Genomic DNA, 27619 nt, shown 5'->3' on the forward strand with positions numbered 1-27619 from the left:
ATTTTTAATGTCTTATAAATAACAGATCATTTAGATCCTATCAACAAACTTTATTGTGCATCATAAGGCACTTTTAAATAAGTGTAATATTTTCATTACTAAGCTATCAACAAACTTCACAACTAATCTATAAAAACAGGTACATCTGTTACAGTGGCTGGTAAAATGGTCCATTCATTTTTCCTTGGAAGGACAGACGTTACTTAGGTTTTAATGTACAGTTGAATTCCAACTATCCAAATCGATAGAGACCGTAACACGTTGGGTGATAACAAATTTGGATGTTTGAAATTTTACTCTAATTTAGAGAAAATAGGCTCAGTAGAGCCGAGATTTTAAAATTGTAATCGCAGAACGCGCCATTAAAATATTTCATGATTCAAAATTTACCATTTTGTTGCGATCGCATGGGACGATTATCATGTTCCGTGACTTCGGGAGACAAAGGTGATATCTACAAGACTGAGGAGTATATTCAAGATTTTGACACAATTGCGGAAAAAGATGAGGTTGTTTCCATGGTCGCAGGAGACGATGATAATTTCTACAAGATCGCAGATAATGATCAAGATTTTGCCACGATTGCGGAGTATGATTACTAGTTTCCATGATGGCGGGAGACAATGTTGATGTCTACAATACCGTGGAAGATATTCTAGATTTTGCCACGATTAGGAAAAACAATGAGAATGTTTTTGTGACAGCGAAAGACAATACAAAAAAAAACCGTGAGAGAGTTTTTGGATTTGCTGTGATCACGGCTTCTACCTCCTTTAACCATTCTTATTACTGTGGTTTTAGGTTTTTTATTACTTTTCTGTAAGTGATTCGGATAATGCTCGATTCGAATAGTTGGAATTCGGATAATTGAGAGTTCTACTGTAGTAGGCCTGTGGACAAGTAAGAATAAAGAAAATAAGCCTGTCTTTTAAAAGATACATTTCAATACCTCATTAGATGCATAACGTCGCAAACCTTTCAAGTGAGCTCTTAAACTTTTTTACTCATAAATAGCCTTATCTCAGCATGTAAACTGCCTCTGCTAAACAAAAATGTAATTAACATATACAGCCAGTAAAAATGTAAACTTTAGGGACAAACAAAATCTTCAAGAAACTCAAGCATTATTCAATGTTAAAGCACAAAACAGCTCAGAATCAGATCTAAAATGAGTATAAAATGGAACGGCTTCAGTAAATTTTTCAAAAAGCGTCATCACTCAGGTCAATCTTATGTGAAGAATAAAATAACCTCACGTAACATTGTGTAAGAAACGGCAAATTTTTACTGTAAGAGATTCTAATGTCTAACAAGGAATTACATTTCAGTAAAGGGTCAAACATCTCACTTATCATCTCGGTTGGGAAAGTAACAAGATGTATCAGCATTCCTCAAATGCAAGGTTTTCACACAAGCCGCAGTGTTGTAGTAGTGATCATGTCTTTTACAAGAAATCATGAAAACATTCGGAATATCCAAGTTACTTGGGATGTTTGAATCATATTTCAGGAATAGCTTTGCTATGTGGTGGAACATCTAATACCGATCTGAGATAACTTTCATACACCAGAATCAAGCTATTTCATGTCCTCAACCACCGAGACATCTGCTAAAAAATAACAAAGAACTCAAAATATCCTTTTCAATTTTAGACGTAACTTGCACAGTTTCACTCAGTAAAACAAAAGACGTTCATTGACACAGCATGTTCAACGCTACAAACTTTGTCCTCCGGTTACATCATTTCAGCTTTTATGGTAGAACCATCTTACAAAAGAGCCTTGTACTACAAACATTCTCAGAAAGGAACACATCAAGGCAATTTTTGGTTTCTCCAGCAGCCATCTGGAAGACAGCACTGACCAGATGGCTGCTGGAGAAACCATACTTTGAAGAAAAGGAATTTCTCACACTAATTTGTATCAACAAATACAACTAATTTGTATATTTTTTTTAAAGACTGTACTATTCTCAAAACATTATTCAAATCTGAATACTTATTATGTATCATGAAGATTATTAATTATCAGTTATCTACTGAGGATTGAAAGCTATCAATAGAGAGCTTTTGAGAAAAAACTTCTGAAATTGCTCAAAGAACATCTCTTCTTAACTGAAAAGCAACAATCACAATAAAAAGATAGAATAAATATATAGGATGGAGAGGACACAGCTAACTCACCTAAAGAAAGGTTGCAGACAAGTCAAAGAACACATAAAAACACACACATAATAATACTTGATATTTCGCTTATTAAATTACTTGATATTCCAGTTTTTTTGTTGTCTTTGTAACTGCCATCTAGGCCTACTTCTGAAGAAGCCTCTGAAAGAGGCGAAATATCAAGTATTATTATGTGCGAGTTTTTATGTGTTCTTTGACTCGTCTGCAACCTTTCTTCATGTGAGTTAGCTGTGTTCTCTCCATCCTATAGTTATTTAATCCAGGCTAAATGCTTTTTCCTAATAACATAACCTTAAAATAAAAAGAAACATTTCTAAAGCTATTATTTTACTTTAATACATTTGCTTGCTGAACAATCCTACTTTAACTAAATACTTTTATGATTATGAAAATTGAGACTTTAATCACTAAACATCCTTGACTACAATCATAACAAAATAAACAATTAGAGACTGTTCACTAACAAGTCATCTATACAGTAACAAACTGTTTACAAAATGTACATTTAACATTTAACGATCTTATGGCTAAACTGTTTCTATTTTAAGTTTAAGTATTAATGTATAAAGTAAACAATGTAATTTTGCAATCTATTACAATCCAGTGATTCTGTGCTATTGTAGACAAAAAGAATAAAATATAGACTGTCAGCCGTGCTACGGTTACCATAGGTTCCGGCGCAGACCGCTGTAGTTTACGTAGCGTGTACGCCGTAACTACATGGCGCTCCAAGTGGTTGCGCCAGAACCTATGGTAACCGCAGCACAGCTGACGGTCTATAATTAATTCTTTTTGGCTATGGTAGGCCTAATATATGTTATATGCATGTGCTAGAAAACGCTGTTATGTTTAAAATCAATCTAACATCTGTTCAAACCCTAAATATAGTTTCTATATGAGCAAAACTTGTGTTTAAATAGGTTTAGATAAGGTCAATATTTGACATTGATAAGGTCAATATTTGAGAATTAGTAACTTTAACTTATCTTCTTCCAACATATCAATTTGAAACGAAAAACTTGTTGTTGGGGTTTATATTTCTAAATACTAAGGTTTTCCTTACACTACTGTCAAAAGCTCATCCAAATATACAAGGGCCGTTCGGAAAGTAACCTTCATTTTGGGTCACTGTGGCCATTGCTGTACTGACGTGTGCCTTGAAAAGGCGCGTCTATTGGTGTCCGGTTGGTTAGGTAGTAAGTGATATTTTTTTTTGTTTTTTCCAAGAGAAAGGTATTTCAGGTTTCCATAAGTTCAATGTTCTTCCTGTAACAGAGTGACCTGATAATTACTTTAAAAATAATTAGTGAGAATACGGAAAACCAGAAGCAAGTTGTAAAACCCTCCAACAGACAAATTTGAACAATTGAAATTAAGATTAGAACCAAGAAAATAATACCGGATAAGGTTTGTTGTTACATCATAGACTATTTGGCAGACACCTCTTTTTATATCAATTTACTGTTGTAATCTAATCTATAAATATATATATCAAATTCTGTAAGCCCACAATTTTACAATGAAATTGTGAGCGAACGGGAGGCCGTAGAAAGATGGGATGGGTCTCATTTTAAAGGTTTGGGCATGGAATTTTAGGGAAAATTATTCATTTTTCTTAATTATGCACCAAAAGGTTGGTACGGAATAAAATAATTCACATTTAAATAGCATAGTAATCCAAGTCATTTCTGATTTGTTTACTTTAAAACATGTGGTTTAACTTAATTTAAAACATATGGTAATATGTAATATATCTATATCTATAAAAGAGGAACTATGTATGTATGTATGTGTGTGTATATACGTTATGGACTCCGAAACCGCTCGACAGATTGTAATGAAACTTTCAGGCATTATTAAGCTTCTTGCAAAGATGGTTCGAGTGAAGTTTGGTGCAGATCCGTCAAAAGGGTTCTGCCCCAGAGGGTTTTAAGTGGGCCAATGTCAGACTTTTTGATCTACATTGTTTACAAATAAATATAATTTAAAAGCAGATGTTTACTTTCACCAACTGTTTTGTAGGTTTGAATAATCACAACATTCTGTATTAGCATTAGTCATGATTTGAAATAGTGCCACAGTGTTTCTACAGATTGCAGCACAGAAAACTATTTTACTTTTGAATAAGTCCAAATGTATTAAACCCCAATCGCAGCACACCTGTGCACTTAACAACGTTTAAATTCTTCAATGTTAAATATTAAAACATAAAAACCTTTATAAAAGTACTGTATGATAAACAATAAAAGGGATGACTTTTTTAAATGTATGACAACAGCTAATTTGCAACCAAAAGGTGAGTGAGCGTAGCGAACGAACATCAACCTGGAGGCGAGTAAGCGTAGCGAACGAGCTAACCTGAAAACAAGTGAGCGCAGCGAACGATTTCCAACCTGAAGGTGAGTGAGCGTAGCGAACGAACTTCAACCAGGACGTGATTGAGCCATGCGAATACTTATGAAGTTAAGAGGGGCAAAGCCCGCGGGTACAGCTAGTACTATTATAAAGCTGAAATCGGCTGAAATAGACTTTTTCCCAATTTTAAGGGTCTGGATTAGTTAATAGAGTACGATTGGCTGTGTTAGGTATGTATGAAAAAAGTGTAAAGTTATAAGTAATTTACTGGAGTAGGCAAAGGGAACATATTTTTCATGCCAAAAATAAAACTAATATCTACAGATCCTAATATAGGCTATGCAGTTTCAATTCCATGATTTCAAGGATTCAATTCCCACTGCGGTTAGCTTTCGCCATTACTTATTATTAAGGCGCAAGGCCAAACTTTCATAAAAGTTGGCATTTATTTGGGGGAAAAGTCAGTTTACCCATGGTCAATTTTATGCTGCTTTTAACCGCGTATAGCGGCCAGGTGATGTTAAAAATAGTACTACAACCAAATAAAGATCAAGGAATCGGCCAAAATGGATACTAAACAAATGTTTTTTTTCAGAGAGATTTTGTTATAGAATTAGGTTTTTACAACTTGGAGGATGACATTATCTCTATATTTAAATGAATTCGTCTATATTCAAAGAAATTTATAGATATTAAATTAATAGTTATGAAGATTATTATTAAAAATGTTCCTTAGTTGTATTATGATTAGAACGTTTATATTATAATTATAAACACAACGCACGTCTTTTGGAATTTTTATTTTAAACATAGCAGACATCAAAATGTATTATGCAAGTATGTAATGTTATAGTTATAGATATTATAATATACAAAAATGTTAAACGATAATTCAGGGTAGGGTACGGTAACCTATGAGACTAATAAATTGTACAAAATAATTAATAGAATACATACATACCGTAGGGGCTATTGCCCCTACAAGCCACTAGTCTAGTTATAAATTTGCATTTTTGTTATGTAGGTATGAAGATTTAAATGATAAACTTTTTGACTTAAGATTTGAATTAGGGTAAACCAAATATTATTTTTATGCTATTTTTATGTCATAAATCTTGTTTTAACATATTATTTGTTTAGGACTTACTGTACATGATAGCAATTTATTTTTTACATGTTAGACAAGAGATGTCATAAGAAGCAGAGTTTTGCTTGATGAAAGCTTGCTTCAGGACGTTATGCATTAACTGCTAAAAGCAACTTGGGTAACTTTAACAATAATGTTTTACATACCAGTGGTGGAGGCCATGAGGCGGCCGTTACAGTTGAACTCTGTCAGACTGGTGATGAGGTTACAGGTGGAACCAAACTCATTACACAGCTTGCCTGATGAGGCGGAAAATACATCAACACTGCGGAGGCGATCAAAACTTGTGAGCTGAACAAATAAACTATCAGTTACCATTATGTTCCTCCCATCTAAAGACAGAATCAGACTTAAAATCACAAGACTTTAAACTTCTGTTTTACAAATCACTTAATCAGTGATGGTAAAGGTCTACAACAATTCTTTAACCAACATGAACTCATCACTAAAATTAACTTATTGTAAATTAAACAGTTTCAATGTTTATAGGAAATAAGCAACTTTTTATCAATGTTGGATAGTAGTTTCGGTTTGAAAGAAGAACAGAATGAGCCATAAAATGTAATTTGTTACTGAGTAAAATTCTAAATCTGTGATTAATAATAAAAAAATTAAAAAATGTAAGTGATAAAAGTGATGATATGATTGGTTGCTTACCTTAGGGTCAGGGTAGCGTCCTACGACAAATAAATCTGCACGAGGATGCCAGCTTGCCTAGGGAATAAAACAACTGTTAGGTTAGAAATACTCTAATTGCCTGGAGGGAAATACTGAGAAACTGTAACTGTTCCATATTCCAGATGGGTCCGCGGAATTGGCTGACTCTGGAACTCGCTAACCCCATGTTAAACGCCCTATCTTCAAATTTGGTCGATGGGAGGAACTCGCTAACTTGTTCGGTTTCGGAATTGGCTAACTCCGGAACCCGCTAACCCGCTCTAGAGCCGGGTTAGCGAATTCCGTCCTCGTACGGAAGTCGCTAACTCGGTCCCTCGGCGGAACTCGCTAACTCCCAATCAGAAGCCTCGCGGGCCGTCCAATGGGAGCCAAGCACGAAGATTTTTGGCCAGTGTTGCCGAAAGTGTAGTACCTATATCGTATCGGTACCATAATGTCGTATCCTACGAATAATTAGGAGTAAGGGCAACGTATCCGATAAAATAAATATATTTAGAAGTATTTTAATATTATTCTTATGGTTATTAGGGTAGAAAATGCATTATAGTCTTACCATAGACTAACCAACACAAGTAAACTTTACATCCTATTGTAAACTTTGAAGTTCGTTTTTCGTGTCTAATTCATGTCCGGTGACACTGATCGCTAGTGTCGACGAAATTGTGTTTCTATTATTTTATAGTTAACTTCATGATTTGTTCTTTACTGTTTGGTTATATAAATAGGGTACGTGTTATAAGTTGTGATTAATACGTTTTATTTGGTTAAACGAGGTTTTAAATTACTGAAAACAAGAAACAATTGTAAACAAAACACGACCTCTAAAGACAGTGCACCGGACATAACTACTATGAGAAATGTACTAATATAAGGGATTAAGGGAGTATGTTTTATATGTGGTTTTCTTACTTAAATAGTAGTTTATTGGGATGCAAAATGATAATACTGTACATTTAATTAGGATATCATACATGTTATAAAATATCTATTTTCGTAGTCCACCATTTGTTTCTTTTATTCGAATAAATACCATTTTGTTAACTTCTGCAATAAAATTATTAAGTTCGTATTTTATATACTGGGCTCGTAACCTTTAATCATAAAATTGAATCATAAATCATGATAAAATTTACACGTTAAACGTCATTACAGAAATGCATTGCAGTGGTAATTTATTTAAAAATAGAGCTATTGAATTTAAATAAATATTGATCAATACATTATAAAGTGGTAGGCCTAATGTATTAATGGATTGCATAACAAATTTGTCTATGCATAGATACAAATTGCAAATTTCTATTATCGTAGGCTATTAGGCCTACTGTAGTGTACAACCCGTGTCATTCTCTTAATTTTGTTTAGTTTTTTACGTCTTTCAGTAGGCCTACTTTTTAAAAGTTTTGAGTTTTTATGGTTCTAAATGGACCCAGGCGTCAGTGGCGGTTCTAGGACCTTGCAAGGGTGGGCCACCGGGGGGCTTGGAGGGTGTGGACTGTGGGTGGAGCATTGGGGGGTTCTCCCCCGGGAAAATTTGGAATTTTCAAAGCCGTTTGGTGACTTTCTAAAGCCATTTTTAACACCTAAAACCTTGCCTAATTGTCCATAAACTCCGCATTTCACCTGTTGTTTGTCATGAGCAAATAGACATTTTAAAAATTAAACCATGGCGATTGCATATTGCATTCATGAATTTCAAAAAACTGTAGACTACGGCCATATCCTCCTAAAAAAGCCGTTGGGTGACTTTCTACAGCCAGTTTTAACGTCTAGAACTGTGTGCAAAACCTCCCATTTCCCCATTTTTATTTGTCATGAATAAGTAGACATTTTTAAAACTAACTATGACGATTGCATTCATAAATCTCAAAACATATTGTAGGCTACGGCAATATCGTCCAAAAGGCTGTTTACTGACTTTCTAAAGCCGTTATTGATGTCTATTTGTGTCCAACTGTCCAAAAACCTGCCATTTCACCTGTTATTTGTCTTTGTCATGAGCAAGTAAGTAGACATTTTAAAAATCAAACTATGACGAACTTGTATTCATGAATTTCAAAACATAGGCCTACTGTAGACTACGAAGCCATATCTCCTAAAAATAAGCCATTTGGTCACTTTTATATGGCCATTTCTAACGGCTAGAACTGTGCTCAATAATTATCCTAAAACCTTCCATTTCACCTATTATATGCTTTTTATATGACATGCAAGCAAGTAGATACGTTTTTTAAACTTATGTTTTTCTACAGTCCATTTCATAGATCTGTCACAATATGTATAGTATCGAATTCAGTACCGGTAATAGCATTGACTATACAAAACTTTAACATTAGTGTTAATATAGTAAATGGTAAAAGGCTACTGGTGCTACCGCTGATTGCTGATTGATTCCTGTGGCCTGTGTAAAGTTAGTGGCTAGCAGACAATTTGACAACTATGGAACATCAGGAAATCAGCTGTTTTCCCGTCCTTGTATGGTCCTTGCTCGCGCGCTCGGCGCTCGCCTTTGCCCTAGCATGTCAACAGCTGACTGCTGTAAAAATTGGATGATGCATATAACCACAGCCACCTCTGTATAACTAACTTTCCTTTGCGTAATATTGTTTTATTTGCGGTGCTATTGTCCACAAAGTTGATCTATGTGGAACTTAATACTACTCCTGCCATTGCTTATTAAGTTTAATAAAATCTACATTGATGTCTGTTTTATGACATTGTGTGTTTTAAGGGCGAAATGTACGTTTAAATTTATTTTTCCAGGGTCCAAGGGGGGGGGCTTTAGCCCCTGTAGCCCCCCCCCCCTTGGAACCGCCACTGCCAGGCGTTCTTGTTTGTTACCATTTTTATGAATGGTGGCTATAGCTAAAACTACCTGATCTTATCTAAAAACAAAGCTATTATCTATTGAGTAGCTCAGTAGGCCTACCGGGGAACGGGGAACCGAGCAATGGCTTGGTATACACTCGATTATAAAAACAATATAAAGGAAACCCAACACTCAAATCAGGAAAATCCGTCAAGTCGTTGATTAAGAATCGTGAATTAAAATAACCCTGTTCCGTTTTATTATATGTATTAGTATTATATCTTCTCCTATTATTTACTAGAGGTGCATAGGTGTACAATCTAAAAACTGTTTTAAAACATGTAACATTATTACAAAAAAATTCAACACATTTTAGAATTAGGCAATTATTTACTAGTAGACCTACAATGCTTTGGTTTAAACTATTAGGCCTAGATTTAGGCCTAAGCTATTCTATAATTTATTTATGAAACTTAGTCTATGTCATATTTTTTACACGTAAGTTGGAAGATTCAACGACGAACATTTAATTTTAAATCTATGAATTAGTTATGAAAGTTACAATGGTTGATTACTGTATTAATTGATGGTTTTGGTTTATTACGACATTACGATTAAATTTGTTTTCCGTGTTTGAGAACTTGCGTGTATTTTAGCTTAATTTCGTAGATGTTTAATTATTTAGTACCAATTAAACTGAATTTTCAATATTTTTCATATTTTATTATTTTTTTTATACTGATAGCATTTATGTTTAAGATCAAAATCATAAACATTTAATTAATTGGCCATTGTACAGTTCAATAAAAAAACACTTTTTCACTACTTTTTAATTGTCTTTTAATTACTTTGGGCTAGTTATCTGTTCAAAGTGGAGTTGATAACAAAAAAACAATAACGTTTACTGTATCTTCATTGACACTGATATTTTGAAATAAGGCAGTGTACGATTATTTCGTCGTGCAAGGTTGGCAACCCTCCATGCAGTGGGCGTGGCTGGGTTAGCGACTTCCAGAGTTAGCAAATTCCGCCGCGAGACAAAATCGAGTTAGAGGGTTCCGGAGTTAGCCAATTCCTGACTGAGACGGTTAGCCAGTTCCAGAGTTAGCCAGTTCCGACACACGACCGAGTTAGCGAGTTCCTGAGTTAGCCAATTCCTACGACTCTTCCAGACCTCAGGTTGTTCAGTGGAACCTTACTAATTTTTTTCCTTTTCAAGTCTGACATTATACAATAAGTCTGATACAGTAGAACTCAAATTATTCGAATAACCAATTATCCGAATTGCTTAGAGAAATAATTTAAAACCACAGTTATAAGAATAGTATTTAAGAAGGCAGAAGCTGTGATCCCGGCAAAATCCAAAACCAGTCTTGCGATCGTGTTTACACCCTCATTGTATTCCGTGGTCACGGAAACATCGTCATTGGTTTTTGCGATCGCGGCAAAATAACATATATATACCTCGGTTGTATAGACACCATCATTGTCTCCCATGGTCATGGTGTTATTTTAAATATATCCCATGGGAGTGTAGACATAATTGTTTTCCGCCATCACGGTAACATCGTCATAGTTTTTCGCGATTGCGGCAAAATGTTAAACATATCTCACGGTCGTGTTGACACCATCATCATCTCCCGCTGTCACGGAAAATCATAATCGTATCCCAAAATCGCGGGGAAAGCGTAAAATTTCCGGTCGCAAAATCGTCAAAAACGCGTTCTGCAATCGCAATAGTAAAAGCTCGGCTTGACTCAGCATTTTTTCTTCAAGACTCTAAATTTCGGTAAAAATTAAATTATTCAAATTTTCGATTTCTGAATGGGGTCTGGTCCCAATTGATTCGGATAATTTGAGTTCTACTGCACTTTAAAGTAGAACTGTGTTTTATGAAAGTGTGAAAAATGTGCTCTTGAAAATTTTTCTCGCAAAGTGTGATATTTTACAAGTCATTGCATTGCTATTGGACATAGACAGTGTCTAACATTCTCAGATATCAGCAAAATCAAAATCCTGGGTGCAGCAAGAAAAACTCTAAATTAGTTTCGATCCTACGTGACGGATGGATTTAAATTTTTTGAAATAACTTATAACAATAAAAACCAATCAAATATCAAAAACTCAATCTCAGCTGAACAGTGTAAAATGTGGAGTACCCCAAGGCTCTGTTAACTAGCCAGCTAACAGCTAGCTATGTTAGCTATGTTAGATGTTAGCTAGCTGTGTAGGTAGTACTTTTACTACCTAAAAGGGATGGTTAAAGGACTTCTACCTGAGCTGAGTAGGAATGTTCCAAATTTTCCAGAAAAGTTCCATCCAGAAAGAATAAAATATCTATTGCTGGCTCCATCTCCTGAGGAAACAGAAATTTGTGCTTGTGGTCAATTAAATAACAGTTGCAGTTTTCCAAAGAGAAACAATGTCACACAATGTGTCAGAGATTGTGGATTATAGTTATGATGACATTGTGTTAGGTACACATTACAAAATTTATGATTATTAAAAGCAAAACTGCTTTTCTACTGATAATCATATCAGGCGTTAAAACTCTTCAGTTTAAAAAAATGGTGTTATAATCCCTATAAAAACCTCTTAATGATAAGCTAGGGGTCTATTGTATAATAAGACTGGCGTTTCACAGTTAAATTGCACCAAATATTAAATAAAACAAACAAAATCGTGCCCGATCCCACATTGAAAATCATGGAGGGGAAAAAAAACTTGAGTTAAATAGCTGAAATATAATGATTTTTAGTTGTAAAATGAGGCAAACATGGCTAGCTTAGCCTCATTCTACCCCATTTTACAACACAAATCGTACATTTCGGCTATTTTTTATTCAATCTTTTTGAGCTTGGCATCTTAAGATAGGAAATTAAAAAAGCTAAATAAAAGTGTTCTTGACATTTTTTTCATAAAATAAGCCATATGTTAGTAATTTAAGTTTAAAGTTTTTAAATATGCCACCATTTTGTTCATTTAAAAGAAAATAAGATAATTAATTTTGTTTAAATTGCCTCTTTGCACAATAAATTGTATGTGTAAAGTTTGGTTTCCGTAGCTTGAATAACTCTTGAGATATATATAAATTGTTTTGTAAAAAAAATGGCAGCTAGTGGCTAAACCAAATTGTTTTCGACCAATGTTTACATGAACGTAGCAGCCCCTGAAGTTTGTGACACCCCTTTATGAACACCCTGTATTTCACTCATGAGCACTTTCAAATTTCCTTTAATTTTCCTCTCTGCAGATCTAAAAAAAAAAAAAAATTAAAAATGGTATGGGGAGAACAAAAATATATACAAATTATTCTCAATTTAAAATCTGAGGATTCAGAAAAGAAGCATTTTAATTTTGAAACATTTTACAGTTTATGTTTACAGAGTTATGTTTACAGCCAATATCTTAAACATATAGGAATTCCCTAGAATAATCGAGCCATCTATATGAAACTAGAAGAAAAAAACAATTTTTTAAGACCATAAGTTTTGTAAATATTTTATTGTATTCAAACTTGTAGTTTTAGGCCATTTCGGTTATATTGTTGACACTGTTCACTGTACCACATGTACAAATCTATGAATTAAGATTTGAGCCGTGACACGTCCACACGTTCCACCAATGTCACACCTCAGTTTTTTTTTATAGTGTGAGGAGTGTTGGTTTTTTGCCAGAACTGTTTAGGTTTGAGTCTTGCAGCAAACCTGCAGACCCGGAGTCAATGTCCGTTCTGAAACTTGTGTTCGTTATAAGGACCATTACTGTCATCCGCGCCTGCCAAGACTTTGCGATACTTTCTGGTGTGGATTAACGTTCGCACTAGTGAGTACTACGACCATCCGCTGTAATCTCCTGATAATTAGACCAATTTGTTAATACTTAATACCAAGGCAAAAATGTGGTTTGGATTCCACTATAAACTGTAGGTCCCTTAGTTGCCATTAGCTGTATGGGCTATTAATTAACAGCCAAGTCTAAGGCACGGTTCACACGAGCAACGAGTCCATGAACTAGATGAAAATATCGATATCAAAGCCACTGAGATCCATCACTGGCGCCCAATTAGAACAAAGGAAGTATGTGAGCTGCGGCGCGACGACCGACCGTGAACTCTCCCATAAGGCTACATGTACTGCTACGCCGCTAGAGCGGGTGACTATATAGCTGCGATGAGTCGCAACACTTGACTGGAAAGCGGGGTCTGACGATGATTTGCTACACCAAGCTTGAACACGGCTCGATCGCCGTCGCCCTACGCTCGTGTGAATGGCTCTATTTGATCCTGTGGTCCGCTACCTAGTCCTGTTTACCTAGTCACAGCCTAGTCAGCTAGAAAAGTCGCCTGTGTGAACCGGGCCTAAGGAATATGTCGGCCTTAGTCACTAACAAGACTACAAGATCGCGCCACTCATCCTATACTCATCTCCATTCATACTAGGCTTAAAATACCTACTTTGTATGTTCGCCATTTCAATGAAAAGAGTATAGTCTGATCATGCCGGTTCGCAAACTTGTTAGGATAAATGTAGGTTTACACGTTTGTACCAAATTTCATCAAAATGGGATGACTTTTACTCGAGTTATCATGTTAATGGACACATATATGTATAAAATAAATATCCATCAAAATTAGAATGGATCGCGTTTTTGGTCTCTAGGGATATAAAAATGGAAAGTAAATTGGTTCCGGGTCCAGGTCTTACGATGAAACCTATGGTAATCGATTATTCTCTACATGGGAAATTTGCTGAAACAATGTCATACACTAACACTTACCCTGATGACAGTGAGGTGCTGGAAGTGCCTATGAGGATGAGTGATTTTGTGTTCCAAAGTCCAGAACGGAGCCTTGTACACCCTCAGTTGACACTGAATGTCTGTAGTCAGTAAACGACATCCATCCGTGCGGCTTAACACACGACAAATTTAACAGATTCGTCCAGATTTTACAAAAGTTTTTTTAAATGTATGACTAGACCAACTACCAACTACGGCAATATTATTTTGTCTAACAAATTCTATAAGCACTCACTGGCCACCATATTGGACCTAAAGAAAACTTTTTTTTCTTTTATTAAAAATGCTGTCAGTGACAGTGAAATAAAAATCACCCAGTGAAAAAAACCCAGTAATTTTGTGATTTTCAATGTTTTGTGTATAAAGTTTTGTGTATCCTGTACAAGTTTAGACTATTTTCCATTCAGGTGGCAATGATATCCTCACAAAAACATCCATAAGCAGCTTAACATCTGAAAAGGGCAGGAAAGACTACAAGTGCATAGAAACATGAATGCTTTGTACAACTGTAACTAGTTTATATTTTACCATGAGTTTAAGAGCTCAATTCTGAGATATTTATGTAATTTTATTTTTTACTGAACCCTCTTGGGCATCAGGCTTCTTATTTACCTTGGCTGAATCAGCTAGACTTAGTCGTTATAAAGCTCTCATATTAAATGGTCAGCCTGAACTTAAATAGGTACCTACCCCTTTTGTTTACCATTGTTTATTGTGATATTACTCTTGCACAAAAATTCCTTTCTACTATAGTAAATGTAAACAAAGAAATACTAAAAGTTTGATGGAAGGTGTTGTATTGTAATTGATGTTATATGGCATTACTGTTCCTTTTTAAGAGCCCAATTGAAAAATTGAAATAATGAAATGAAATAATGAAATATTATGAAATAATGAGTTTATTCCTTCAAAACAAATAAATACAAAACAATACATTCACTTGGAACTACGTTGCCACATTATCCAGTAATCGTGGCAAACGTAAAACAAAAAATTAAACAATTGTATTTACAACTTAGTGAGTCCAGTCTCTTCACTTGAAAAATACAAGTTGCCACTCTCTGTGGCGTCTTAAGTATAACATTATAAAATTAGAGCTTAAAACAAATTAAATCCTAAAGTTTACAGAAATACTGTTATAACTAAAAATTTATTACCTTTTCGTGAAATGGAAAACAAATTGGAAATTGAAATTACAAAAATAGCGAAAATGAACGGATTTATTTGAAGAAAAAAAATATTCTTTGAGTGGTTGATGTAAATTGTTATATTAGTAAATTGGCAGTGACGTTGGAGAATTAAACTTGCTTACCTGAATTTAGCTGCTGAAATTCCCGAATCGTGTACGAGACATTCAATACAGCTGGTTTTGCCTTTCAAGTTGCGGATGTCCCACAATTTTACTGTCTTGTCTAAAGAACAAGTCACCAATAGGTTCGGGTCCCTAGGAGTGCAAAAGTTATATTGTAACTGGCTAGTGAATTAGTGCTTTGCAAAATGATGACTATGAAAATGTACTCTCTGTAAAATATAGTCGTTGTAAAATTTAGTTCAACAGGACAGGAATTTTGGACGTAGTTTATATCCACAGGTGCAATTGGAGAAGTGGGTGTTAGGTGGAGAGGTGAAAGGATAGGAATTATTGAGCCAGTAAAAGTATTTAAAAGATTGAGCTGACATTCACGCTATATATATGCAAGAAGTCAAAAGCCATAGAACACTCTCACCACTAAAACATCACAATCCGACACATCAGGGTCACGTATTTTAAGGTGGAGAAGAATGAACAATAATGGCAGTGTCAAAATGCATTTTTCCCTTCAGATATTATAGACACTCCCACCGCTTATTTATGATAAAGGTTGTTGACAAACTAATGGGAGAAAGTATGTGTCAGATTGCTGGTATCGTCTATTTACCATAAGAGGAGTATAGCCATGGGGGAGCAAAACCAAAGGGCCTAACATTTTTACTCCTCAGACAATTGCTTTATTGCTCCACAGATTATAGAGCTTTCTGTTCTGATCACAGGGAAGTATTTATTGAAAAATCCTTGTTTTTAGCCGCTGAGCTTTTACACATAAAGTAAGGCTAGATTACTTACATAAATAATGTCAATAATATATTTGCTCATGATATGTTTAGGTATTAATTAGAACTTTATTGTCAGTTTCAGACTAGTGTAACTCTTTAGTTGAAAACATCGTTAAGTGGATGAAAATATTACTACTACGAGAGACATGTCCTTAACCAACATATTATTGAGCTGCCTGACGTAATTTACTTAAGTTAAGTAGAATTCTGAATCAATTAGGAACGCATCACATTCAGACAATCAAAAATTCAAATGAATGGATTTGTACCGGTACGTAGAATTGTGGTATTTTTTAGTAAACAGGTGGAGTCTAGAGCAGACTGACTCACAAAAACGTTGTTGCCTAAACGTTGCCGCTCCCAAACGCTAGAAAAAACAAAGAGATTGTTCCAAATTTAACTGTGCCGCTACGCTCACAATAGCTGTTTGAGCTTTACGACTTGATTGTATGGATTTTATTTGTTGTTTTAAATTACTCTGCGATCAATTGCTGTAAGTGTGTTTTTACCCATAGTCCTTTACCCGACAGTGTGCGAAGTTAATAATAATGTACAAATAAAAGTTAACAAACTGACTTATCTACTACATTCTTGCCAGTTGCTCACCTAGGATTGAACTCGAGATGTCTAATTTTGCCTCTGTGAAGTTTAAAAGTGTTTAGGTTATATTCAGTTTTGCCGTTGTCGAGATGATGAATGGCTATGTTTCCTTCTGAGTCGCCACCGTACACTGACTTGCCATCTTGGTGGATATCTAGTCCACAAAACCACACCCTGTTAAACAAATACACATAAAACTTAGTAATAGTGAAATATTCTAGATTTTGTGTATTGTATAGTGTAACGTTTTTATTAATCACTCTGTGCAGAAAGTAGTTATTTTCGATAACAGCTGATATGAAAGAATAGTTAGGCCTATTTGGGCAACTAGTGAGCAAAGTGAGCAATTGACTCACTCGAGAGAAATACTTACTCCCGAGCCGTAGGCGAGTGAGGAATGGTTTCTCGAGTGAGGCAATTGCACTTTGCACTCAAGTTGCACATAATATTTTTCCTACAAACCATAAAACAAATAAAGAATAAAAAACAGATAAAAAATCTCTACAACTAGCTTTGGAAACTTACTTGGTCAACAAACAGAAATATGCTATTGCTACTGTAGACAATTCTTTTTACCTTATCTTTAATTAAGATAGAGTTAGGTTTAAGCTTAACTTCTTCCTTTAAAACTTACCGGTGAGAGTCAGGAGATTCAATAAGGGATTTTCGGATAAAGTTTTCAAAATGATACGAAGCTATAGAGCCATCAACACTAGCAGTAAACACTTGAGTGTCACAGCTCTTGGGATTAAACCTGATATTTTCCATCGTCCCTCCTGGCCCAACAAATTGTAGTATGCACTAATTTATAATTTTAAAATTTCACAAAACTAAAACATAAAATAGTGTAAATTACAATTGTTTGGATACAAAATAAGTTTAGTCAACCAAGGATAAGGTGGAATTGAGGATCTTTAGTGGAAGAGGTTAAAACAAACAAGACAGTGATTAAAGTAATTGTGGAAGCCGTCTGCAAAGCTTTCCTTGCTGCAAATTTACCATGTCGCCAGTCACGCAGATTACCAAATTAGCACAAACATGAAGGTAATTACGATACTGTGATTCTGCTTCGATAGTGGGAGGTGCAGGGATCGGTATAGTCCTGAGTCACAGAGCAAAAAGAATCGATTCCTCAAATAGTAATTTTTTTAATGAATTGAGAACCAATATCAGCTCATCCCTATTTTCAAGGTTCAACTACAAAATTTTCTGCTCAATAAAGCTTTTTTTTAAATTGGCTAATTCTCTATAGCTTCATAGTTGAGTGGGCACTTATGCTAGTTATAGAGAATGTAATGGAAAAATTGATTTGTACATAATTCAAGATGTCACTAAGGTTAAGAGACTCAACCGTCTGTTAAAAATAATATAAGTTAACATCTTCATGGTATTTTACTTAAGTTCGATCTAGACTAGTCAGAGAGAGGATATCATAACACCTTTGTCCAGCGGTTCAATGAAATATTTTTAACAGGCTCATCTGTAATTCTGATTAATTTATACATTCTTAGGTCCCTTAATAACATAATTCACTCACCCCAGGAAACACTTTATCTGCTTCAACATTGAAAGTAGATTTATTCTCATTAACCTCGTACAAGACTAGAGTTCCAGCTTTTCCGCCGGAGACTAAAACACGCGGGTTAGTTGGATGCCATGCTATCGCAGTTATTCGGCGATCTGAGTCTTCATTCCTTGCAAAGACAATGAACCGCCTGAGTTCTTTCAAGGTTACCTGCTCAGCAACCTGAAATAATTTTAAAACAATTTATGTTATCTATTTAAAAATCAACTGAATAAGATAAATTATAGTACAATAATGCTACGGTATGATATGAATGCTTGGAGCTTCATTCGACATCAAAGTAATTCAGACTTGATTTCCAGACTTTTTTAGGCAAGCACATAAAATAATAACCCCGCCGCAGCAAACCTGCACACTAAGCGAGTTTCCATTTACCTGATTGTATTTTCCCTAAAATATATCTTTGGAATATCAGATTTATTACCTTTTTGCATAACATTACGGTTTAATGAGTAGGCCTACTTAGTACTTATTGAAAGAATGTCTAATTCCGCCACAGCTTATTTAAGCCAATAACTTATTTATTCATACTGTACTTAGCTTTGTGGTGATGTGAACATTATCACCTGATAATATTTATTATTTGATTTGTTTGTAAATATTGTATTTGTTCTTTACTAAAACATGGTTGTAATTTTGAATGAATAAAAGCTATACTTTTGGTTTGCTAAGTCTTTCTTACAACAATCTTAAAATACCTACTTTGTATGGTCGCCATTTCATTGAAAATTATTAAAGTATTAAATATTTTTACAAATTTAATCTTCCATATGAAGATTGACAATTAACCCTTTGAGTGCCAACGTCCGGGGAACCGGACGTTTTTAAAACGAGCCAAAAGTGCCGACGTCCGGCCGACTGGACGTTTTTAGAACGAGCCAAAAGTGCCAAAGTCCGGCTGACCGGACGTTTCGTAATGATCGAACAGTTGTCATAACAACCGAATGGATACTCGGATTCTTTTAACCCATATATTAACATTGAGTCGAAAGTTACTAGATGCGATACATCGATTTTCGTTGGTCGAAATATCGAAAATTCGATTTTTACGAAATTTTAACCTAAAAATCGCCAGATCGCACTCGGCATTTTTAGCGCGACCTTCGGGAAAAATCATCGGCATTTTTTGAGCGTTACTTTTATTTCTCGCCTGGCACTCTAAGGGTTAATGCATCTCTGGCAATTATCCATTGTTGGTGGGTTGTCAGTATTCTGCTTTGAACCCCTTATTGGTTAGTGTGATTATTCTCTTACCAATCTTCATCATTACCTCACAAAAATGTTTATCAATATACAACCACTATACACTATTCAACACATACGTTACCTCATCAAAAGTTGAATATTTGAAAACACCTCTTTGTAAGCTATCAAACGTATTAACAATATTTCCAAATTTGCTTTCAGCGCCCAAGAAACTTGTGTTACTGTTATTGTTGGACGTTGATCTATGAGTCAAGTCTTTAAGTATGTCATGTTTTGGTGGACGGCTCCTGAATTTACTTGGAAAGTCACCCTTTTGGGGTTTTTTCTTAATATCATTTGAATGTCCCTTTTTAGGATCCTTAGTTACTTTAACTTTTTTGGATTCAGAGTTCTTGGGTGGGCAAACCTGTTTCCTTTTCTTAGTTACAACCTGCAAAACAAAAAATGTGAACAAATTATACAGGGTACTCAGCCCTGGGGTAATTTAGTGTACGAATTACCCAAACCAGCAAACCGACTAAACTAAACACGTCTAGGTATACTTTCACATACAAAACTGAATCAGGGGACGTGTGAATTAATTATCATATACTTTTTCCTCAATAAGTAGTTGATGGTGCATTTATATTTTTTCACAGTTTCCAGTTAGTAAACAATTTAAGAATATACTTAAACACAAACAAGTCTATACAAGTATAGACTTATATAAGTGACAACTAATTTATTCAGTTGTAAGTTGTTATTATCATGTAACTTAAGTAATTTACACATTTTATACTATTTTTAAACTGAACCTAGGCTACACAATTTAAGAAAATAGACTTTCTTAAAATTATTTCACGGAAAGTAGGCCCAAGAGCACACTAATGCAAAAAACAAGCAAAAGTGGAAAAAACAAAAATAAAAAACGTCCTGGCAAAACATTAACAAGCCGAAGTCTAGTGTTGGAAATGTAAGTATAAATATTCCCCTAAACTTGTATTTGGTAGGCCTAATCAAATGTTTCAATTCTCTTAAGCTAACTTATGTCTAGTGATCCCACATGCAAAATTCCATAACAAACATTAAAATTGTAATGCTCTTTAGGTCTGGTAGAATGAAAGCTCTGCGACTTTGACTCCTACGTATATTTTAACATGCTTCTTTTCCTCTTTTCGATAGGAGGACTACCAAATTTATATGAACCTAGAACACTGAGTGATTGAATCGTTCAATGGAAGAGCTTCTGTGTGTCTGAAAGTTCAATAAAATAAACGGTATCAGCAATCTGACACATACTTTCTTCCGTTAGCTTGTCAACAGCCCGTATCATGGCAAATGGGTTTAAGCAGTGAGAGTAATTTAGTTTGATAATTTATTGGAAAAGTCTCAAAAGTTGATATAAATTTTAAACCGTAATATTTACAGAAATAGGGGTTGTCCCGCTATGTTTAAAGTTAAAATGACTATTAAAATATTCCTACACACAATTTGAATAAAAATTGGTCAAGTCAAAACATACAAAATTTCATCAAAACCAAACCACAGGTTTGATTTGTAGCTCTGTACAAATCACATATACAGATAGACGTGCACTATTTTTGGTTCAAGGGGACCCTAAACAGAAATTTCCCCCCAAACCTCAAACTCAAAATTGTTTAAAAAAACAATACCATAGATAAAACATACTCCCTTAGTAGATTTCTCATCCTTATGGAACAGCTGAAGACAATTTTATTGTTAGTTCTGTGCACAAATCAAGAAATTAACCCTAAATTAATACAAACAAAATTTTGTCGACACTAGCACCCAGTGTCATCGTACATAAACTAGACACGAAAAACGTGCTTCAAAATTTACAATGGGATGAGAAGTCTACTTGTGTTGGTTAGACTATGACAATACTTTGTGCATATAAATGGTAAGCCTATGGGGAGTAAGTAAAAATAAAAAAATCTTAGATTTACAATAAGTGAGCGCTGTAGTAATTTTAGGTGCAAAACTGTTTACTTACACCTTCTAACTCCTCGTCTGGAAGGTGGTCTTCGTCCCTTTTAGACTGTACGACGCTTTTCATAACTTTTAAATCCTTTTGGTCGATAGCTTCATCAAACCCACGGAAAGGGGAATCTTTTCTACAAGACGATCTTCTTAGTGTCGGTTGGGAACTTGTAGATGGTTCATCAAGTGATGTGTCATTCTTAGAAACATCTTCATTTTCTTTTTTGCCTTTTTGTCGCTTAGACATCTGTGAACAAGTAAGTTATAGCCTTCGAACATATAAGTTCTTCTATTTACCTTTTAGGACTAAGTTACAAAAACCTTTTCCTAATTTTTAAGGTATTATCCCTGCAAGTCTATAAACATTTTCAATATTTCTTTTGAATGTTTGCAATGAGCAAACCTGTCTAAGATTTATGTAGCTTTGTTGGAGTCTAACTTGGGAAACTAATGGTGTGCCTTGTAGAGAGAAAGTTCTAAGTAGAGACCTAAGTAAGTTTACTAAAATTCAGCTCAATTTACAAATCCCTTTCTAAGCAAAACTCTGATACACAACTCCATCTTATTATGTTATCGATTGTTATATTATTGTTGATTAAGAAAGTTTCGGATTCGGATAGGCCTAGTTTGAGTTTGGTTATCGATAGAATTTATAATTTCAGTATTTGATAATCCGTGGATTGAAATATCAAGGCTCTTTTCTGTAAACAATGATTTTTCTAGTCTAGGCTACAAAGCTAAAACAGAAAGCACTTAGGCTAACTATTTACTGTATAGTGAGGGCAATTGTGTACTGAATAGTAATGAAATGGATAATTAGGTTCTGTCAGGGGATTTGAACGGCAGAACCGGGGAGGAACAGGGTATTCAGGTGGGGAGATAGGGCATATTATAACAAACCTTGAAGATGGTAGAAGATCAAAAGATAAGACAGTTAATGTGAGATGGCGTAAGATTCTATATGTTATGGGCAACAAGGGATTTATTATTTTGAATGGGAGATCCAAAAGTGATAAGGACAGGGAGTACACGTTCATAGAGCCAGGGAGTTCTTCAGTTATTGATTATGCACTGGTATCTGTAAACTGTTTATACATAGTTAGTGAGTTTAAAGTTGTGCCATACCCAGGGGTCTGGCCATCTCCCTTGTGAAGTTCGTTTATTTGCTGTGAGCCCAGGTGGAGAGGTACAGAATGAAGGGAATCTATTACCTTTACTACCTAAATTAAAATGGTCCACCATTTAAATTACAATGAACGTATTAAGCTGAACTTATTGCAAGTTAAAATCTTAAATAATAACCAGGACAATGTGAATGAGTCAATGGAGTGCATCTTAAAGTCGTCTGAACACAAACAAAGCAATGTCGTACGAAAAAATCAAGTAGGAAATAAGCAGCCATGGTTTGACCACAAATGCTCAGCTGAAAGAAAAAGAATGTTCAGGCTTCCTAATCTATATAGGATAACAAATTCAAAGATAGGCTAGTCAAACTCAGTTATATAATACCCCCGCCGCAGCAAACCTGCAGACTAAGCGAATTTCCATTTGACTGATTGGATGTACACTGAAATGTCTACTTAAAAATATAACATTTATTCCCGATTTAAATAGAATTAGTTTAACAAGTACTTAGGTTTGCTGCATCAGGGAGGGTAAAACTGTTTTTTTTTGTAAAATGTTAATAGTTAGTAAGAGATAAAAACATTTTCCAAATTTGATCAAAATATGTTCATAAACAAGCAAACTACAACAGTTTACTTATTCTCCATAAGAATAACATGGGAATTTTAAATTTACAATTTTTTGGAATTTTCTCCGTAACCATTAGGCGCATAATAACGCTTCAATATACTAAATTACCTATTTGTTTTTTTAAGCTCTACAAAATGGTTTGGAAAAAAATTGCAAAATTTTATGTTTTTTGGGTCAAAATGGGAAAAACCTATTTTTACCCCATAAAACCCCCCATAAACCCCCGTTCCCATGATCTGATCATGCTGGATCGCGAACTCGTTCGAATAAACGTAGGTTTACACGTTTGTACCAAATTTCATCAAAATCGGATCATTTTTGCTTGAGTTATCGTGCTAACGGACACACACACACATATATATATATATATATATAAATATATAAATATATATATATATGAATTTGAACGAATGGTGTTTTTGGCCTCTAGGGACCTCAAAACGAAAAAAAAAATCGGTCCCGCGTCCAGGTCTTACCATGAGTACTACGGTAATAGCTTATTCCCTATATGGGAAATTCGCTATAAACAGTTAAATATTTATAAGAAATTGTGTGTTATAAAGAAAAGGTGTTATTAGGGCCTATAATAAAGTTATATTTGATTTAAGTTGGCAAATCATTGTGGCGGTCTATAAATACACTAAAAAAGAAAGGTAGTAATGTTGTGGGAGAAACATCACCTGAAAAATGGATAACACATTTTAAGAATTTATTGAATCCCCCCATCAGGGCAGGTGCGATCAGCTATGCTGAACCGCTCATAGATAACTGCCGATTAGATAGTGACTTCACTCTTGCTGAACTGAAGAATTTTTTGAAAACATTAAAGTGTGATAAGGCCCCGGGGTCAGATAGAATTTCCTATGAATTTTATTAATAATTTACAACAAAATTGTTAACAGTGAAACTGTTCCAAAAACTTTCAAAACCTCAATTATTTCCTCCCTCTACACAAAAAAGGAGACCTCAATTTAGTTGAAAAATACCGTGGATTATCTTTTATTGAAAGCGTGGCCAAAAATTTCACAAGTCTAATAAACAATAGAATTCAAAAGTGGATTCAAGAAAATGAAATAGTAACAGAATTTCAAACGGGTTTTAGGAAAGGTTACTCCTATATTGATAATAGTTTTAATCTGACTTGTATGGTTGAGTTACGTCTGTCACAAAAAGGGGGAAAGCTTTATGCGTTTTTTGATGACTTTAGCACGGATTTTGATACAATCAATTGAAAATATTTTTTTTTTTACTCTCAAGTTTGGGATTATTGAAGCGCGTGCTGTATGTATTAAAAAATTACTGCAACAGTACCAGTTCAAGTGTGTGGTGTGAAGGAGGTGTATCTGACAGTTTCAAAACTAACACAGGTTTTAGGCAAGGCTGCAATCTCTCACCAACTTTTTTCAGTTTATCTACAGTTAAATCTACAATAAGTGCTGTAATTAATTTTAGATGCAAAACTGAGTACTTACACCTTCTAACTCCTCGTCTGGAAGGTGGTCTTCGTCCCTTTTAGACTGTGCAACACTTTTCATTACTGTTAAATTGTTTTGGTCGATAGCTTCATCAAACCCACGGAAAGGGGAAGCTTTTCTACGAGACGATCTTCTTTGTATCGGTTGGGAACTTGTAGATGGTTCATCAAGTGATGTGTCATTCTTAGAAACATCTTCATTTTCCTTTTTGCCTTTTCGTTGCTTAGGCATCTGTGAACAAGTAAGCTGTAGCCTTCAAACATATACTTTCTTCTATTTACTTTTAATGACTAAGTTAGGCCTACTTAAACCATTTCCTAATTTTAAAGGTACCTATTCCCAATTTTTTAAGTTAGTTTGTGGAATCCGAACTAAATTTTGGCCTTGTAATTTACAAATTGGTCTAATTATCAGGATTAGTACTGCGGATACTGTTAATACTGTTCAATGATATGGCGACCATACACAGTAGGTATTTTAAGCCAAGTATGAATGGAGATGAGTGTAGGATGAGTGGCGCGATCTTGTAGTCTTGTTAGTGACTAAGGCCAACATTCCTTAGACACAGCTGTTAATTAATAGCCCACACAGCTAATGGCAACTAAGGGACCTACAGTTTATAGTGGAATCCGAACCACATTTTTCCTTGGTGTATATACAAATTGGTCTTATTATCAGGATAGTAGGTACTGCGGATAGTCGTAGTACTCACTTGTGCGGACGTTAATCCACACCAAGAGTATCGCATCCACAGTGCATGCCTATAAATATCCACAATTCGTGACCTCCTAAGTTAGTAGCTGGATTACAGGACGACGCCATGGTCCCAGTAAATTTTTTCACTAAGTACGGTAGGTTATTTTTACCTTATTATTTTGTACAATTTCATTCTAAGTTATCTTTCTTTTATTTCTATCATTATCTTTTGTATAATATACTGTATATCATCACAATCTTTCTTTTATTTCATCTTTATCTATATTTTGTATAATTTATTTCTTCACTATTAATTGTTGTTTTAGGCCTATTCTTAAAGAGCGTGAAAGCTAGACGGGATTCCCGCGTCTGGGCCATGTGCTCGACAGGGATCATTGCTTTAAATTGGCGTATCTACACAAGCGAGATTCTCGGCGAGGGTGGACGCGTCAGTAGGCGGGAGCGTGGAGATAATGTCAATGTCGGCCCTAATCCCGGGTCGGGAATCCCGCTAGCTATTCTACTTACTTCGGCAGCTTACTTCACATAATATTGTCCAGTTGCGTTTAAGTTGGTCCAACACGGTGTGGTGTAATGTTTGATCATAAATCAAGTTAGGTAGTTTTCATATTTTTCACATGTTGTATTACTTTAGTCAAAAGACTTTTATTTTAACTAGCCTATACAAATAATTTTTCAGCTTTTATTTTAACTATAAAAATGATTGGTTAGCTTCAGCTAGTAACTTAAGTAATGGGTTTGACATAAATTACATTAAATTTATCAGCCTAACATTTATTACAATAGGCCTAGATACCCATTTAGCCTATTTATAATACCAAACTAAATACAAATAAAATTACAATATGACAAACAGAATATGTTGTATACAATTAAAATTGCAATGTATTCATCGGAGATAAGCCATTTGGAAGTTAAAGTAAACTATATTATTCTAAACAATGTGAATAAACAAACTAAAGAATAACTGGTCCAAATTAATAGCTTGAGTTGGACGATTCCAGCTAAATGCGTGCTTCACCGCACCGCGCCCATCCAGTATCCAGTGTCTTTGGGACTTGGATCACACCACGTGTAGTTTGCACAGAATCCCGTAGCCGGTTTCAAGCTCGTGTAGAATATGCATTGCCTACATTCCATTAAATTTCTAAGCAGCAGCAGACCAGGAAGAATGGGTATTTTTATGTCTGCGTTTAACAAGGAATGGGTGCTTTATTGTGGTGTAGGTTGGAAGTAAATTTCCCTGTAAAACCCCCTTCAGGTATGCTTAAAAATCAAGTTGTCCAGTTTTTCTCCCTCCTATTGGCATTACAATGGCACCGGCTTGTTCCAGACAGTGCTACTATCTGTGGGTGTTTAAGCAAACTAGGTCGACTCCAGTCGTAGGTAATGCAGAACATCACCGCACGTCATTTTGCTATATAACTTACGTCAGACCGAAAGATTTGAAAGTCAAACGGATCTGCTTGACGCCGCCATTTGAACTTGGTGGGCCGCAGCAAATGTGTTACCGGTAACAAAATGGTCATTTGTAACTGGTTTACACTATTGTTATGTTATAATAAGTTATTGTTATTGATTAGTAACTCATGTCACATTTTTTTTTATTAGGTATCTCAAATGAATATATATTGTTAACTGTTGTAGGCCTAAAATGGCTATAATATTACCATAAATAAATACCTTAAGTAAATCAAAGGCCTAGTGCGATGAACGAACCATTACCTAACTTTAGTTATATAGGCTAATGTGTTTATACGCTATACCACAATTAGGTAGGCTATGCTGAGTAAATCAAAACAGATTGTTTATTGGACTAAATGAACACGAATTAGGACCTTTGAAGAACTTATACAATTTAGCCTTTTAAATATAAGACATGAGTAGCCAAGCCTAGCCTACAATCAACATGGATAACCCAAACTGTACACACTACACATGAACTAGGTTAGGTGTTCACCAACAAATGAGGCAAGGTCCGAAATAAAAAAAACTAACTTAAATTAAGTTACCTATGGTTACCTTTATCTGGGAGGGTAAAATTAACAAAATCAATTATTTTTACTGCATCTATTGCTACCAATACTTATATAATAATTTGCATGACGGGCGAAGAAGAATGTTGTTAGTAAACATAAACTCCTTCTCCTTCTCCTTTCTTTCCTGCTTCCTTTTCCGTATTTTCGATAAAAAAACATATTCTCCTTCCAATAATTTTCCCGCGACATCGAGTAAG

The 27619-nt window shown here is 34.9% G+C and overlaps 1 protein-coding gene across 1 annotated transcript; it reads right to left on the reverse strand.

The window, feature by feature from the left end:
- Positions 1-1961: 1961 nt before the first annotated feature.
- Positions 1962-27525, reverse strand: LOC128992812 (DNA damage-binding protein 2-like). Its single transcript, XM_054416553.1, has 12 exons — positions 27406-27525; positions 24664-24897; positions 21450-21683; positions 19578-19886; positions 18203-18412; positions 17300-17466; positions 16672-16839; positions 15284-15415; positions 13951-14083; positions 6345-6401; positions 5834-5978; positions 1962-3451 (listed from the first exon to the last, which is right to left on the reverse strand). Exons 2-12 carry the CDS (start codon positions 24895-24897, stop codon positions 3375-3377), a joined length of 1866 nt encoding a protein of 621 aa, XP_054272528.1. The 5' UTR covers positions 27406-27525; the 3' UTR covers positions 1962-3374.
- Positions 27526-27619: the final 94 nt, after the last annotated feature.

This window comes from Macrosteles quadrilineatus, unplaced genomic scaffold (assembly GCF_028750875.1).
Source record: "Macrosteles quadrilineatus isolate MER2022 unplaced genomic scaffold, UCM_ALF_1.0 Scaffold_4__1_contigs__length_99947679, whole genome shotgun sequence".
Classification (NCBI taxonomy): Eukaryota; Metazoa; Arthropoda; class Insecta; order Hemiptera; family Cicadellidae; genus Macrosteles; species Macrosteles quadrilineatus.